The sequence below is a fragment of the Neodiprion virginianus genome, chromosome 5 (genome assembly GCF_021901495.1).
Source record: "Neodiprion virginianus isolate iyNeoVirg1 chromosome 5, iyNeoVirg1.1, whole genome shotgun sequence".
NCBI lineage: Eukaryota > Metazoa > Arthropoda > Insecta > Hymenoptera > Diprionidae > Neodiprion > Neodiprion virginianus.
This window is the reverse complement of record NC_060881.1, coordinates 6,000,181-6,017,175: the sequence shown is the minus strand read 5'-3', so window position 1 is coordinate 6,017,175 and position 16,995 is coordinate 6,000,181. Positions and strand designations below refer to the sequence as shown.

The 16,995-nt window shown below is 37.6% G+C and overlaps 3 protein-coding genes across 3 annotated transcripts; all 3 read right to left on the bottom strand.

Moving 5' to 3' along the window:
- Window positions 1-199: 199 nt before the first annotated feature.
- LOC124305329 (uncharacterized) lies at window positions 200-3,416 on the bottom strand. The gene is made up of 5 exons (XM_046764628.1): window positions 3,272-3,416; window positions 1,953-2,128; window positions 1,059-1,253; window positions 602-805; window positions 200-465 (listed from the first exon to the last, which is right to left on the bottom strand). The coding sequence occupies exons 1-5, from the start codon at window positions 3,339-3,341 to the stop codon at window positions 274-276; spliced, it is 837 nt and encodes a 278-aa protein (XP_046620584.1). The 5' UTR covers window positions 3,342-3,416; the 3' UTR covers window positions 200-273.
- A 7,641-nt stretch (window positions 3,417-11,057) lies between these two features.
- On the bottom strand, window positions 11,058-12,532 carry LOC124305334 (uncharacterized). Its single transcript, XM_046764637.1, has 5 exons — window positions 12,413-12,532; window positions 12,154-12,329; window positions 11,856-12,047; window positions 11,483-11,686; window positions 11,058-11,374 (listed from the first exon to the last, which is right to left on the bottom strand). The coding sequence occupies exons 1-5, from the start codon at window positions 12,474-12,476 to the stop codon at window positions 11,210-11,212; spliced, it is 801 nt and encodes a 266-aa protein (XP_046620593.1). The 5' UTR covers window positions 12,477-12,532; the 3' UTR covers window positions 11,058-11,209.
- A 507-nt stretch (window positions 12,533-13,039) lies between these two features.
- LOC124305328 (uncharacterized) lies at window positions 13,040-15,075 on the bottom strand. Its single transcript, XM_046764626.1, has 5 exons — window positions 14,696-15,075; window positions 14,414-14,589; window positions 14,082-14,270; window positions 13,416-13,622; window positions 13,040-13,344 (listed from the first exon to the last, which is right to left on the bottom strand). Exons 1-5 carry the CDS (start codon window positions 14,811-14,813, stop codon window positions 13,156-13,158), a joined length of 879 nt encoding a protein of 292 aa, XP_046620582.1. The 5' UTR covers window positions 14,814-15,075; the 3' UTR covers window positions 13,040-13,155.
- Between the last annotated feature and the right edge of the window lie 1,920 nt (window positions 15,076-16,995).

Genomic DNA, 16,995 nt, shown 5'->3' with positions numbered 1-16,995 from the left:
AGTCTAAGAATCAATAAGTTTTTGACAGGTATTGTTACATTAAGCCGATTGCGAGTACAGAAATCGAGGAATTGGAAGTTGGGGGAGAAATTCAAGGGTGAATTGATGATTGTTCATGGTTCTACTCGTGTATATTGACAAGAAAGGACTATTGGCAAACAGTTGTAGTGACAAGTCCGTTCCGGAAACTAACTTTTCCTTAGTCATATGCTGATTGTGTTTAACAATGTTCTTATCAACGCAGACAGAACCAAGTTTATCCTTCAACGTACTTCACAGGACTGCTACGCATGCTACTTGACTTTTGTAGACTTGGTAAGCGTTCCATTCCGCCTCTATGCGATCAGCAGCAAGCTTGTAAGATTCCCAAAGGGCCGGGTTGACTTTATCCTTAATGAAATCGCATTCCATATTGATTTGCAATGCGACTCGTCTGTAAACCTCTAATACCTTGTCATTCAGGATCTGAAAACATGAAGATCAGAAAGTAGTTTGTGACAATCCGCACGATTATATGAGCTTTTACGTTGTATGAACTTTCATTCAAGGTGCGACGTACGCGGCACGTTCAAAATCTATGTGCCATTTTTTGTCAACTTACCTCATTGCGACTTTGCATTCCGAAGATATCGTAATAGGACCATGCAGTATTCCACCCCGTCAACAATATCAAATCCATGTACGCGTAGATGTTCGAGGAAATCTCGTACAACGTGGCGTTGTAATTCACGAACAGGCTTTGGGGCGACAATGGACGCACTACAGGATTCAGCTGTACATTTGGTATCGGCAAGGGCGGCAGCGGCTGCAACGGGATTCATTTACGTAATCCTAAATTGCTCGTTAAATCTTTCGCAGAATTGTTCTGTGATCTGCGAACGTAAAAAGTTAGCTTTTCGTACACCGACGGAAACTTGAGGACGATGTTGTCGTTACGCCTCATTTTAGTTACGAGTTGTAGACATAAATTATCCCAACATCTATTCCTCGCGTATTAATTGATTCTAACGAATTACTAACGAAAGTATCGTTATTCAGATTCACCTTCTATCGCTTACCGGTTGCACGGGAATTCCAGGTCCAGGTGACAGTGATAAGAATTCTTGAAACTGCATCGCAATCTGATTCATGACGTCTTCGATTTCACAGACTTCCTCGACACCCTGATTCGTGCGCATCATTTGAATCGACGACTGCCATTCGTTAGCGAGCTCGTTAATATCGTCTATTAGAACCTTACCCTGAATTTTCGCCTGTGGGCATGGAAAGATATTGGAATGTTTGTTCACTTTGGGAGTAAATTGTGTCCATTTCAGCTCATTAACATGTCAGACGTCAAGCCAATTTTTGCAATGGAAATAAATGTTTATTATTTTTACTCCGTGTGATGCAATAACGATTAATAATTTATGAAGAACCGTATGTTTTCAAACGGGTCCGCAGGTTATTACGAATTTCATTTCAGCTGTCCGGTCAGTACTACTTCTAGCTCACAGTTATCGAATATCGCTGTACGAAAAGTAAAAAATTACAACGAAGATCCGCGAGTTGCGCGTGATTTACTCGTCGCGAAAAGCGTAAAAACTCAGAATTCGGCATGCGAAAGGTTGATTCGGTCGCTTCAATCGACAAAGAAAATATTTTTTTCGACATGCGCGCATGAAATATGCTCATTTCGAGCGTGGACTTCATTACCTTCCCAGGGTGGTTATGAAAAAAAAAAAAAAAAAGAAAGAAAACTGAATGATTTTCTTCAGCAGTAATTTTTCTCTCAATTGATTCATACAACTCGAATCAAATATGAAACGTAATTATTTTATTTCGCCCTACATGCATTTGTTGGAAAAAGCATGGTGTGCAACAGGCAGGAGGGAGGGGGGAAATACTATCTTTCGTAAGATGATGGTGAACTTGGTTACTAATACTTTGGTAATAATGTAAGTATACGATACCTGTTCGTAAACATTAGTTACTAAAGACCGGCCGTAAATTACGACTGCTTGTGTCAAAGTATCCCGAAATCCAGCCGCCGTGCAATCATTTATTTCCAAATTTGGCACCGGAAAGCTTTCTGCGCCCACTGCGAACTCGGCGGGTAAAAGGTTCAAGTCGGTTGAGTCAATGGGTTCTGCAATTAAAATAGAACAAGGCTCGTCGAGCGTAGAAAAAAATAATTTAGAATGATGTGCTTGATGAGTTGTGAATATGAATTAACTTCAAGGGGGTATTATTGTCCAGAAATTTGGAAACTTTGATTTTTTATTGCATATTTTTATGGCTACATCTTTTAGGAATATTTTGGCACAAAGCCTGTGTCGAATTTAGAAAATTTTCAAAAGTTATGAGCATTTGAATGAAACAATGTAATACGGTGCGCGTCTCAACAGAGCCGAGCTTAAGGTTGGAAAAATTAGCCAATGAGGAAACTGCGGATGCCGCAGAAGGCCGCGGAATTCCCCAGGTATGGTCGATTAAGGGTAAGTAAGATTTCCATCTCATCTGGCACAGAAATCGACGTCAAAAACGAGGTGAAAACTTTGAGGGGGCGTCCTAGTCGATTTCGACGTTGTGCATATCTCCAAATAGAGAAACACAATTTTGATGCAGAAATAAAGATATGGCATGAATTATACCAATTTACTATCGCTTTTTCGTAGGATCCGTGCCATTTATTTATTTCTGCGTCAAATGAAAATGCGTTAGAGTGTTTTTGTTCAGAATTGTGTGTAGAATGGGGCTGTTAAGCCTTTTTTAGCGTTCGAGGTACGTGGGCTTCGATATTTGAAGATATAATATATAGTTCAAAGTCCAAACTTATCCGCGCGTCCCCTTAAACGCGTTTATCTCAAAAGTACATTTTTCAATCTGGATGACATAAAACCTCGAGTTCTATTCAACCGATTGACTTTCAAGTTTGTAATGGACCTCTAGTACGTATCCTTCTGTAGACCACATCTCTGGTATTGCGAAATTATTATTAATACTATTTAAAAAAAAAAATCAAAAACATGGAAAAAAATAAAGTGAAAAATTATCCTTCTCTTCAGACAGTCACTATTTTTTTATTCGACATTTTTTTTCTCGAAGCCATCTACGGCCTTTGAGTATACGTAGACTAAGTATAAGGTTCGTCGAATCGACAGGATCTGCAATTGATCTTGAATGACGATTGTTAAACGCTGAAGTCAACAGTCTGGCACGATGTGTCTAATCAGCTGCAAATATGAATCAGCATGAATTTGTCATTCTCTTTGATATTAGCCGGACTTACCGCATATCTCTGCGAAAGATGTTTGAGCCGCGATCAGGAAGAAGCACAGTATTGCGGCACAGCGCCGCATTTTGCACGATTACCGAGATGTCGATATACTGATGCTGAGAATTCAATTATGTCCATATACTTATGTATATATACCTCCCGCAGTTCATATATTATTCAAGGTGACCATTTTGTCGTAATGCTTTTTTTGTTTTACACCTAACACACACGTTCTTCCGAACATTTTTCACATTGTTTGAACAAGCATATTATTAGAAACATCGAGAATGACACACGCATACATCATTCTTTGCTCGTGAAGAAGTGAAACAATTTGTGATAAGCCTTACATAAATTTAAAAACTACGAGAACGAGATGTGTTGTTTATTAAATAAGAATGCTTGGCATTCTCACGTCAAAACCTTCATAAAACAAGTTATGCACTGAAGATGCCAAATTTTTTCGCCAAATTGGCTTCGTTTTTTCAAATGTTTGCTCGAGGTGAGGATGGCCGAATCGGAAGTTCATTTTTCTCAATTATTAATTATTGAAGTTTATACTTCGCGTGATATAAAAAGTTGATTACAATTGTAATTATATGATCCTATGTTTGGAGCAGGCTGCGAGACTTGCGTTAACCGTTAGGTGTAACGTTTCGCCGTCGTTTCGAGAATGAAAATGTCGATACTCTTCATTTCAATTATCGGTTGTAGATATAAATTATCCCAACATCTATTCCTCGCGTATTAATTGATTCTAACGAATTACCAACGAAAGTATCGTTATTCAGATTCATCTTCTATCGCTTACCGGTTGCACGGGAATTCCAGGTCCAGGTGACAGTGATAAGAATTCTTGAAACTGCATCGCAATCCGATTCATGACGTCTTCGATGTTAGAGACTCCCTCGACACCCTGATTCGTGCCCATCATTTGAATCGACCACTGCCATTCGTTAGCGAGCTCGTTAATAACGTCTATTAGAACCTTACCCTGAATTTTCGCCTGTGGGCATGGAAAGATAATCGGAATGTTGTTCACTTTGGGAGTGAACCGTGTTTATTTGATCACAACTAACATGTGACACACTTTAACATACGCACGAGTAAAGCGCTATTTTTGCGATAAAAAATGTATGTGTAATATATTTAACCCGTGTGATAAGCGGTAACGAATTTTGATTTACGAAGAACGTCATGCTTCAATCAGAACCAGCGATAGCTCATAGTAATCGAACATCGATTTACGAAGAGGAAACCTACAGCAAGGAAAAACAAATTGCTTATGATTTGCTCTTCGTCGAAAGCTTGAGAACTTAAAATTCGACATGCAAAATTCTGACCCGCTCGCGTGCCGTTGTCAACCGACGAATAAAATTTTACACATTCAACAGATACAAGTATACGATACCTGTTCGTAAACATTTATTATTAAAGACCGGCCGTAGGCCGCGGCTGCTTCTGCATAATTAATCTGAAATCTACTCGCCGAGTGATCATGTGCTTCCAAAATTGGAACCGGAAGACTTTCTGCGCCTTCTGTAAACGTTTTGGCTACAACGGTCAAGTCGAGTACGTCGACGGGTCCTGCAATTCAAATGGCTAGAATAAAATTTGCTAAACACTGAAACAAATAGTTTAAACCAGTTTGCCTGGTCACATGTGCATATGAATTAACTTCAGTCTTTTGTTCTGTTTGACGTAAACAACACTCATCTCATACCTATCCGTGTGTAAGATCTTTGAGCCGCAAAGCAGAAACAGAGGACTACGGCAAAATACCCAATTTTGATCGATTTTTATAACGTACACTGATGCTGACTACTTCATCATATATTTATTGTGAAAAAAAGTATTATTAGAAACGTAATTGTTTTATTACGATGTTTCTTTTCTTTGTTGCCTTTCGTTTCATAATAAAAATGGTTCAACATCCACTCCTTGTCTCTGGAATATCGACAGCTTGTTCATACCTTTGACACAAGCTTATTATTGAAAACACCTTGAATGACATGCACGCGACATTCTTTGCTCAAATGATGTAAAACAAGTGAAATAATTTGTCGTATTTGTTGGATAAATTTAAAAATTACGAGAATGAGGCATATTCTTTATATTCACAATGCCTCGCGTATTTATTTCTAAGAGCTTCATCATACGAGTTTCGAACTGTGTAGATCGAAATTTTTGTCCATAAAAACAAAAATTTATGCACTTCTCAGCGAAGAAGAGCCGTTTTGATTTGCAACTCAGATCATTCAAATCTGTTCTTTTGATCTTGAAATATCACCGGAGAACACGGAAAACGGTCGGAACAGCATCTAGTAAAGTTCAACTTTTCATTCTTGGGGTAGTTATAATAATTTTCTCTTTAATTTTCTTTCCCTGAGAAAAGAAAAGCAAGCAGCTGGAAAACACGAAAATATCCACATCGATTGTACTTTATAGCAGTTATCCAATGATTCAAAATGCTTGTTCATTAAACAAGACCGTTGGCTTCGTAACTAACGTATATTTTTCCGAGCTTAGTCAATTATATGCCATGAATTATTGAAAAAAAAATATTATACTGTCTGAAATCACAAATATGTATTGCACTTCGGCATTTTACTTTTACAGAGTGTAGAAATAATTTCAGCCATCGGCTGGGGTCCGCATTAAAGAACAACGTACAGTTGCGGCATTCCGTTTAAAGGATAGGTAGCATCTTATTTCTGCCTCTCGCATTTTTAATCGATTTCATTCACACGCGAACGAATGAAATTCATTCAGCCGTAATACGAATCAGATATAATTTTTGCCCTTCAACAATAATTCATCTCGTAAACATCGGGCATCTAAACTTTCTGTATCGTTCGGGAATTACATTTTCATTCGTATTCAAACCCTGTTGCACGATAACGGTCATGTTTTTTTTTACACTGTATTAAGTGGCGAGAAATATCATACAGGTGCGATGTTATTCTTTTTCTGTTTGTCAAAATGTTGTCTCGTCAACGAGAGTCATGAGTATTAGGGTATGCTAAAAAAACATTTTTCTTTCAAAGGCGCATCAAAATTTCGGTAGAGCATCTCAAATGAATATCTTAACCAAATATGACCTCTTAAAGTTAATATTTAGAGCTGCCTTTTTTATTTTTTCCATTTTCCATTCAAATAACGCTTAAAAAAAATCGAAAACTTTTTGAATTTTTTGCTCTCGTAAACGTCTTGACTTACAAACTATCTAAATATAGATTCTTATAGGGAATTTCACGCTTTATCAAAAAGTAAAAATTTTTTTCTCATGGCACATCCTAATGGGTATACTGTTGTATTACTTTTGCAATACTTTTCTTTCTTTGTTAACACTTGCCTAGCGGGCTTACGTTGAATGAAAAAACATGTACATACGCTATACCTGCATTTATTATTACAGCTACATGCATCTAAAAAAAACCCGACATAAAGTGTTACGCCTACATATATACATGCGGTTGAATTTATTAGGTTTCTCCATGTTATTTGTTTTTATTATCGGTGGGTTTACGCTGTATGAAAAAACATTCATGTAATACTTGCACTTATTATCACAGCTACTTGCACCTTAAAAAAACCCGACACATAGTGTTACGCTCATAGGTAGACATGCGGTTGCATTTTCTTAGGTTTCTTTTTATCATTCTTTTATTATTGCAGCCGGGCTTATGCTGTATGAAAAAAAATTCATGTAATTCATACATTTATTATCACAGTATATCCATTAATACATATACATTTATTACGGACAATATTACCACATTTGCAGAAAAAAGATCTGAAGAATCTCGCGACTGATTTATTACCGATTTCAAAATTTACCGCTATGTATTTTTTCTTATATTCAGCATCTTCAACTCATACGAATTAATTCTGCAGCGTGTGGTGTAGTTATTTTTAACGAAACCGCAGTACTAGAATTTCATATACATATTTCGAACCCATTATGATCATCATTTTCATTATCATGAAAATTTGTTCACTAAAATTTTACAACAGAGTGATCGAAATATTCTATTCACACTTGCAAATTCTGCTGATTTCCATGACCTTGCCGCAAGGTGCTTGCTTAAGGGGGAAGTCTAATCAAAATCTTACCCCTTAAAATATTGTCGCTAAAAGATTATTGATTCTCTTTCATTGGATAGTCCTCGATAAGAATTAATGACATCGTGGAGTGAAGTAAGAATCGTATCATTGTTAAAGGCTCCCTGAAATAATTGTGTTTGAACGAATGACGTGAACAAAATTATAATCGAATTATTGTTCGGCGTAATTTACAGAATTCACTGAAATCACCAGCCCATGTAAAAATCGCGAATTCTGCTAGGAGATGCATTTTCAATGTGAGTTACGACGATAAAATGATAGAAAAATGATTTTTTTCCCATTATCTATGATGATAATGGGATGACTTTTTTTCCAAGCAGACATCCGATGCACTGCAGTAACTCGAGTAGAAATTTCAATACAGCCAGGATTAGGAACTCATCAGGCTTGTCCTGATCACGAATGTAACATGCGGTTCTAAACGTGCTTGATCAGGCCCTTATCGCAACTGGATTCGGGCCTCATCACGCGATTATCAGACTTTGCGATACGATTTATCAGATTCACTATTTTTTGAAATTACGTATCAGTCGATTGGTTTTATGGAGCATTCGACGTCAAGCGGACGGTTTTTTCAGTTAGATTCTCTGAACGTTGCGATAAGGTTAGATTCTTATCAGGGCTTTGAAATGACACGCTTACACAAATACATTTATAGCGTTAATGACCAAGATTTTTACGGAGCTAAAGCCATATGGTACTTATTAACGTTTTCGTGCAATGTTCGTTTCATATCAATTTTCATGCGAAACGCCGGAAGTAGAAAACGTATGGACTGCACGTTTTCGAAAGTACTTTTTCTGTAATATTTTTTCTGAATTTGGGCCGGGTTTAATAATTGCAAAAAAATCTCAAACATTACTTTGAACTCTAGATTTCATCCACCCAAAGGACATTTTGGGCAGTCAATGGTTTGTACGTAAAAATCTGGTTTTCAGTTCGGCATGTTTCAAAATCTACTCGTGATTGCTATTCGATTACGTATAAAATTCGAGTTTTACTTTTGAAAAATTGCAAAAAATACTATTTATTTTCATTTTCAATAGTTTATGCATTAATTTTTCAGCATTTCCCAAAGAACATCCGAGCTTATCTTTGTGATTGAGTGCCCAGAATGTCCTTTGGAGAGGGTTTGAAGTAATTTTTGAGATTTCTTTGGAATTTTTATACCCGGCAAGTTTGGATAAAATGTAATTGAAGAATAGAAAGTATATTTTCACAATCTTCCGTTGCGTTGAGAGAAGAATGGATATTCTCATTCAATTCACCAAAATTTTCTGAATACTTTCGAAACATTTCAACGGCCATGAGGTCGATGAAAAGTGGTGTATTAAACAGTATAAATAACGCTGTGAGTTAGATGTGAACAATAAGAAGTGCAATAATTTTTATAGCTGAATCGTGCAATATATTTATAATGTACTTTTTAACTATTATAGGAACTATTATAGAAACTATTATATATATTATATAGTTTATTTCTTACTTAACGATAATGTTTACTTTCTTGCCCCGACAAACGAAAGAAAAGAACATGATGGATTCATATGCTAGTTTTCTCCTTCTTGACAGGTCAGAGAAGTGAACAGTATGATTGAGTCAGGAATAAAACATAGAGCGTTTGATTAATGTGTTTTGAAACAATAAGGAAGAAAGTGGCATGTAACAATTTATTTCTCGAAACAACAACGATAAGACACATGCGTATGATTGTTTGAGAAGAAATGTATAGGTATTCAAGTATAATATTATGCAAAAAGGCTTTACCTAATGTTCACAACAAGCAGATGAATTCGTTTCATTGTATGATTGTCTGCAGTCTCGTTTAGCTGCCTCACCGCAGTAATAATTGTTTGTGTTGTATACTTTTTATGAAAATTATCACGATGAATCGAAAAATATCACAAATACATAGTGCTGCGAACTTTTAAGTTAGATAGGCGCAAACGAGTTTCGACCGATTTAATACACCTGAAATCAATTTGCCGATAATGCAATCGTGAAGATGTGCATGAAGTGCGGGGGTTATTATATCATTTTATCAAATCAGCGAGGAGATCGCCAAAGTAACAAATTAGGATTGTTTCATTACGATTTATGCGGGGTCGTCGGTTTTAAACGCTCCGGAAGATTTGTATTTCAAAAATCGAAAGATATACGGGAAAAACTGCTGAACAAAACTTGAATGAATTCGAGGAGAAAAGATAATGCTTATATGGGCTGACTTGTGGATTATATCAGTTGCGATATTTTGCGATTCACGTCTGGTTATGTAAATGGAACACGCAGGTAGCTTGTGGATGAGTAACCGACGGCGTCATGGAATGAAAATTCAAAGACGTGAAAAAGAAATTTATTTGCATTTTTTTCTAATTTTCAATGAAGATTTTTCGTTTTTTTTTTTTTTTTTTTATTGAAGTCTTGATTTTCTTTTACCTCGAATTCGATATGAGATTGCACTTGTTGTCCGTGTAATTACGCCAGAAGAAAATTCTGATCAATTATTTCTGTTAACTCGCGAATTTCTTTTCTCATCTTGTACGTTCAAACTTTCCAATTTTGCATTTTGAATAAAATTCTTCAGGAAAGTTGAGCATCAATGAATATATATATGAGGAAGCTAAGGTGATGGCACAAAAATATAATCGTCTTTTTTGATCTCCCCAGGCGAATATCTTTAAGATTACAAGAGATGAGTTAAAACGTTTAATACAAAATCGTGAGGGTTTCCAAGAGGAAAGATGATGCTGATATGGGCCGATTTGTGAATTGCAACAGTTTCGAGATTTCTCGAGTACTTCGTGATTTTAAGTACGAAATGAATATTTTCACCACAATCGCCTGATAGCGGGTTTGAAGACAAATTCAAAAACGTCGCATCAATCCACATGGTTTGAAAAAACTGAGAATCGTGTTTTCGTGGTGATCAAGCGACTTCCATAGTCCCTTAAGCGCAAAAACGTAATGAAACTTTGGGGTTGGTGCCTTGTCTCGAGCGAAATTATCGAGTACTTGAGTTAGTAAAAATTTTGAAAAACACGTTTTTATTTTCGTTACGTTTTTTAATTCGTCTTCAAACCCGCTGTCAGCCGGTCATAGTTAAAATATGTGTTCCTCGTCTAAAATGACAAATTACTCGAAAAATTTCAACAGTGGCGCAATCCAAAAATCAACTTATATTAGCATTATTTTTTCCCCTTGAAACTCTTCAAGTTTTGAATCTAAGGTCTTGCTCGCATCTATTCTAGTTATCGAGATATTCGCCTGGGGCGATTAAAACAGACCACCCTTATAATAATTTAATTCATACTTCGAATAATTTCGAATTTTTTGGTATTTACGTTTTTGTATTTGTTTTTGATGCTGCTTTACGTGTTTCCTGTCTAAGATCGAACACTACTCGCAGAATCTCGAATGTAGGGCAATCTATAAGTCAATATATATCAGCATTGCTGATTTTCCAAAACTCAAAACTCTACAAGTCTTCCATGAAAATTTCTCGTTCATCTCTTTCTATTTTTTAGACATTCGCGTGGGGTGATTAGAACCTAACCGTACTCTGAATAACTGAAGAACTGCAATGGGAAATCTTTGAACAGTCTTCAAATTTTCTTTCTTGCAACATTAATTTTATGTGGGATTTGTAATGGACGACGAACAGTGTGCCAAATTGATGCCAACAGAATTTTTATTATGAATACATTTTAATTCATGAAACTATCCACATTATACGTGGAACTCATTGTTTACAGTTCTAGACAATATAAGTGTGAATATAATTGACGTGATAAAATATAGATGCCCTGTATCTTCGTTATCATCTTACTGGCAATTGTTGCATTCGTAAGCAATCGTTCTGATAAGCTGGCCAACGTTGTTGAATAATGCCCATGTTTCCGGATGAACGTAACGCTGAATCAAATCAGATTGCACAAAAATGCTATCCACCACTTGCGTGTAAGAGTTCAGTACTCGCCAATTCAGGATCTGAAAAATGTTCAATATCAGGAAAATTATCCGCATCTTCGTCCCTGATACCATTACCCAGTAGCGAATAATCAGCCGAAGGTACGCGTCATTAGGTTTGTAACTCACCTCACCACGCAGCTGCGCCTGTACATTTGCGAAATAGTTCCTCGCTCTAGCCCAGCCTGTCAGGTATATACCTTCTACGAATCCGTAGATGGCGGCAAACTGCTGATCGAGAACTTGGTTGAAAGTTACAAGAAGCTCGAATGCGGTCCGAGGCGTCGTTCTGCTCTCAGGCACTATTTGTTGTGCCGGCAATGTGCCGAGATCCTGCGATATGGGAACATACATGATTGTTCACACTGTAATCATTACGTGTTATTACGTAGTCATATGTTTTCCCGTCGGGTCTATCGGGAGCACGAATAACCTTTCTGATATTTATTAATTAGTAATTTTTTTCTACGTACATGAACGAGCGGATATCGTATAAACTTACCGGTGTAGCGATCGCCACATTTCCAGGTGATAAGCTCAAGAATACCTGGCACTGTCTGATGATTGAGTTCAAATCTTCGTCCAAGCCAATTGGTTGTGGCAGCATGTTTGATTTTAACAGTTCAATCTTTGATTGTAAGTTGTCGCGGCAGTCCTCTACGTCTTCAATAAGTTCGTTACCCCGTTTCAACGCCTGAAGGTGAAAAATAAAAATCGGATCAGCCAGGAATATGTAAATTGCGGTTAAATCAACGGTCCAAACGTTCATTTTTGGAGACAAATTTGGAAAATTGAGATACCTGATGATACAGTTTTGCCATTACGTAGATTCCATAGCTCACTGCAGATGCTTGAAATTTGTGTTCAAAAAATTCTCCCATTTTATCGCCAAGTTCAATGGATGGTGACGGGTACCTGCTCGCTGCTGTGGCCCATTCATCGGCCAGGTAATCGATTGCCACCGAATTATTAAAGCCTGTAATATAAATCCAACATGGGTATGTATTTGTGAACAGAAAATGATGAACATCAAATGATTATGAAAATCGGGCGACTTACTGCATATTTTTGCCAAAGACTCTGCGGCCCAGAGCCCAACCAGCATTAGTGGAAGCCAATTCATTCTGTTCTGAGTGTCTGCCGAATACTGATGTTCCAAGTCAAGTTGCTTCAACTTTATATACCAATGGCAACGACGGTGATGTTATTTTTGTTAAAATAACATTCGAACAACGAAAATAAACTGCATATTAAGTAGGGTATTTACATACCTCAAGGTCATTTGAAGGGCTTCATTATTGTGAAATACTAACCCACAGAACAAACATGTAGTACCTAAGGTTGTCTTTGTGCAACAAAAATAAATATTGACGGACTATATGGCTTTATGGTGTGCCAGGTAACGCTGTTATACGTCCTTTCAAAACGATACTATACATGTTATTTTTTATTTGGCTCTAACATTCGCCATATCGAATATGGGATTGCCTTATTTCTTACACTTTTCTATAATCTGAGAAACCAACAGAATTTATTCGAGATATTTCTAATCTTCTTTCATTGAAGAGAACTTCTATTGTGCATCCAAGAATATCTGACACCATAATTGTAAAATTAGAAGCCTGACTATCTTGCCTTTGGGGAGAATGGATATAAAGGTAATTTATCCAGTAATCGAATACGGAATTCAGTTGCCAAGAGAGTAGATTGAGAAATATTATATTTTCATATCAAGCAAATTGGATAAAGCAATACATTCATTTCATTTAACGATGGATACAAAGGTAGTGCACAGTGTTATATTATGCAAGGCATGTGGCATAGTTTTCCAACGCGTCTTGCACGTTGTGCGAAACTGCAGCTACTTCGGAAGCGACTTCTTGGAATAATCCCCATGTTTCGTTTGTGCAGTGACTTTGAATTAGATCAGACTGACTGAGCACTTCGGCAATGGCAATCTTGTAGTTAGTCAAGGCTGTTGAAGTCAGAACCTGCGGATGGACAAGAAGAAAATGATGTTAACATACGCATGCAATCTTGTTGATTTTTGCCGTCAATTCACCTGGTTACGAATTTGTGTTCCAACGACGTTGAAATACAACCTAGCGTTACTCCAGCCGGATAGGAACATTCCAGTAATGTACCCATACAATCTGACGAAAACCGAGTCTGCTATTTCTGCCCAATGAAGAAACAAATCAGCCGCTGATCGCTCCTTGTCAATGGAGAGCGGGATAGTTACTTGTTCCGCAGGTAAATCGGATAGAGTCTGTGATGGTTAAAATTTCGATAGTTATTCAATCCATATGCAATGGAAGACTGAAGAATTGTTTAGTATTTGAATACGAAACAGAATATTGTGCAACAAGTACGAAGAGTAGGCGATTTCCGATAAGTGTAAAGTTTGCGACGCGAGCCGAAGCGAGCGCTGTAATCACATTAGTCGGATATCGGCCAACTTCACGTATGATATACGTTATTTTTTCCAACACCTGTGAAGGAAAGTTTCATTTGAGAAGCAACGTAGGTGCCACTGACAGCGGATGAAGTTAAGGTTGAGTAATATAAGCTCGATGAAACAGCGTGCAAATCGAGGGCTTTAGTCGTGCACGTGTGCCAACGTCCTCTTATCGCACTTTCGTAAATGGGGCACCTGACGCACGCTCCAGAGGTTTCGCAAATAGAACTTTCTCAACAGGTTTTGGTAGAAAAATATTCGTTCCCTTACCACCAATTTGACGTCCACGTTTCCAGGAACTAGACTCAAAAATACGTTAACCTGTCCAATCAGCGATATCAAACTTTCTTCTATACTGGTGTGTGTCTCTTGAATGTTCCCAATGGATAAGATCGCTCCTCTTAACACATTAGAGCAATCTTTGATAGCCTTGATCAGTTGATGACCTGTCTGATCAGCCTGTCGATTGTACAAGAAAAAAAAGAATAACAATTATATGAAGATACTCGTCGTCGTGGCTTCTTGAAGTGAACGATCTGCCTCTAAATCTGTACCTATTTAACGGTAAATCGAATCAGTCACACGATGCTGAATTATCATACCTGAAGGTATACATTGAGGAAAAGTGACTCGATGTATGACATTACGTCATTCGTGTATTTCATTCCAAATTTGCACGCTGAGCGATCATGATACTCGATAGTCGGTGTTGGAAAACTTTCAGCACCCGCCGCATATGCAGAGGTCAGCAATTCGAAGTCCACCCCATAAACGGGCTCTGAAAAACAGTAGCAGCGAGTATCAGACGTATTGTGTTATTTGCTTCGCTGTTGCGAGCGATGAAAATGGATGATATTTTTTGATCGAATAGCCAAAATGCTTACCGCACATGTGTCCAGAACATACTGTAGACGTGAGTCCAAAAAACAATATTGCCAGGCACCACCTCATATTTTTTAAAATATATGTCGTACCGTATATCGTATCGTAAACATATATCATACTAGCGGTCAGCGTCAAATAATCTGAACCTTATATACTCAACGAGCAATGATATTGGAAAAAAAGGATTGTTGATCTTTCGAAAAAACGGTATTACCTGTGGCATAGTGTCGTAATTTTACATAGATAAACTCTACACATGTGTCCCTATTTCTTTTCTCGGCCATGTGTTTAAATAAACAACGTTCATTAGAATAACGACAATATTTTCCAAATTAACTGTTTTTACAACAGAAACTCCAATACCTTGGTATAATTTATAAACAATTTTTGTTATTTTACCGTACTCCTCATACACAATTCTATGCGTGCACTACATTCCATCACGGTAATATTTTCATCATTATTATTATTGTAATTATTATTGAATAATCTTTTCATTTTATCTTTGAGGCACTATTTGTTCTGCTGGCAATGCACCGAGGTTCTGCGACGTGAAAACATACATAATCTCTATATATCTATAAAAATATCATATTAAGCCTCTGAAGTTGACTTTTTTAAAACGGAAGAAGCATCAAGCTAGTTGTTTAATACCCCCGAAGCTGGCTTCACCAGCCGTTTCGCTTCGTGGTTTTCGGCGTCTATATCCTGCGCCTCGGACTTACAATTGCCGAAAAATTGGGGAAAAATTGTTATGTTACCAAATAAATCTCGCTATATCTATAAAGAGATCTTGTTAAAACGCATGAAGTTAGCTTTTTCGCATTGTGCTTTTCGACGTGTAGATCCTGCGTCCTGGAGTGGCATTTTTCGTTAGCGCTCAGCAATATTCGTTGCTCAGATCGTTCAGATCGATGGAAACAGCCAATTTCAGGAGCCCAGGTTGACGGTACCAGCGTATTCGCGGTCCAGGTCCTCAAGTTAAAAGAGTGAAAAACTATACTATGGTCCAAGTCGCCGGCACGATGTTTTTGTACGGACGACAACCACGCCGAAAACCACGAAGCGGAAAACCTAAATAGCGAAGCCCCTAGTTGTATAAAAATCGAAAATAACTAGACCGCGAAGCGCGCAGGGACGTAGCCCTAATTCTTCATAACATAATCGTTGCATGTTATTACCTATGTTGTCACGTGTTTTCCCATCGGGTCTATCGGGAGCATATATGACCTTTCTGATATTTATCAGTGATTTTTTTCTACGTACATGAATGAGCAGGTATCGTATAAACTTACCGGTGTAGGGATCGCCACATTTCCAGGTGATAAGATCAAGAATACCTGGCACTGTCTGATGATTGAGTCCAAATCTTCGTCCAAGCCAATTGGTTGTCGGTTAATGTTTGATTTTAACAGTTCAATCTTTGGTTGTAAGTTTTCACGGCATTCCTCTGTGTCTTCAATAAGATCGTCACCCCGTTCCAACATCTGAAGGTGAAAAATAAAAATCGGATGAGCTAACAATACGAAAATTGTGGTTAAATCAACGGTCCAAACGTCAATTTGGGAGACAAATTTGCAAAACTGAGATACCTGATGGTGCAGTTTTGCCAATATGTAGAGTCCATAGATCACTCCAGATGCTTGAAATTTTTGTTGAAAAGTTTTCCCATTTTATCGCCAAGTTCTATGGATAGTGGCGGGTACCTGCTCACTGTTATGGCCCATTCATCGGCCAAGTAATCCATTCCCACCGAACCATTAGAGTTTTCCCATTTTATCGCCAAGTTCAATGGATAGTGGTGGGTACCTGCTCACTGTTGTGGCCCATTCATCGGCCAAGTAATCCATTGCCACCGAACCATTAGGGTCTGTAATATAGGTCCAACACAGGTATATATTTGTGAGAACAGAAAATAATGAACTTCAGATGATTATGAAATTTGAGTGACTTACTGCACATTCTTGCCAAAGACTCTGCCGCCCAGAGCCCAACCAGCATTAGTGGAAGCCAATTCATTCTGTTCAGAGTACCGAATACAATCGAAGTGATGTTCCAGATCAAGTTGCTTCAACTTTATACACCGTCGACTATAAGAGGCGAGAGTGAGAGGATCGTTATTTCTGTTAAAATAACATTCGAACAACGAAAATAATATGCATATTCCGTAGGGTATTGTCGCAAGGTCGTTTGAACAGCTTCATTTTCGTTAAATGATGACCCATGGAATAAACATGTAGTACCTAAGAATGTCTTTGTGCAGCAAAAATAAATATGGACGGACTATATGGCTTTGTGA

Excerpts from the sequence above, each read along its gene's own strand:
- LOC124305329 (XM_046764628.1), bottom strand. The coding sequence starts at position 3,341 with ATGCGGCGCTGTGCCGCAATACTGTGCTTCTTCCTGATCGCGGCTCAA. Across the intron at positions 1,254-1,952 it reads TAACTAATGTTTACGAACAG|GCGAAAATTCAGGGTAAGGT; the intron begins GTATCGTATACT and ends CCATGCCCACAG. Across the intron at positions 806-1,058 it reads CTGGAATTCCCGTGCAACCG|CCGCTGCCGCCCTTGCCGAT; the intron begins GTAAGCGATAGA and ends ATCCCGTTGCAG.
- LOC124305334 (XM_046764637.1), bottom strand. The coding sequence starts at position 12,476 with ATGAATTGGCTTCCACTAATGCTGGTTGGGCTCTGGGCCGCAGAGTCT. Across the intron at positions 12,330-12,412 it reads GTCTTTGGCAAAAATATGCA|GCTTTAATAATTCGGTGGCA; the intron begins GTAAGTCGCCCG and ends TTTATATTACAG. Across the intron at positions 11,687-11,855 it reads ATGTGGCGATCGCTACACCG|GATCTCGGCACATTGCCGGC; the intron begins GTAAGTTTATAC and ends CCCATATCGCAG.
- LOC124305328 (XM_046764626.1), bottom strand. The coding sequence starts at position 14,813 with ATGATATATGTTTACGATACGATATACGGTACGACATATATTTTAAAA. Across the intron at positions 14,590-14,695 it reads ATGTTCTGGACACATGTGCG|AGCCCGTTTATGGGGTGGAC; the intron begins GTAAGCATTTTG and ends ACTGTTTTTCAG. Across the intron at positions 14,271-14,413 it reads TCCTCAATGTATACCTTCAG|GCTGATCAGACAGGTCATCA; the intron begins GTATGATAATTC and ends TACAATCGACAG.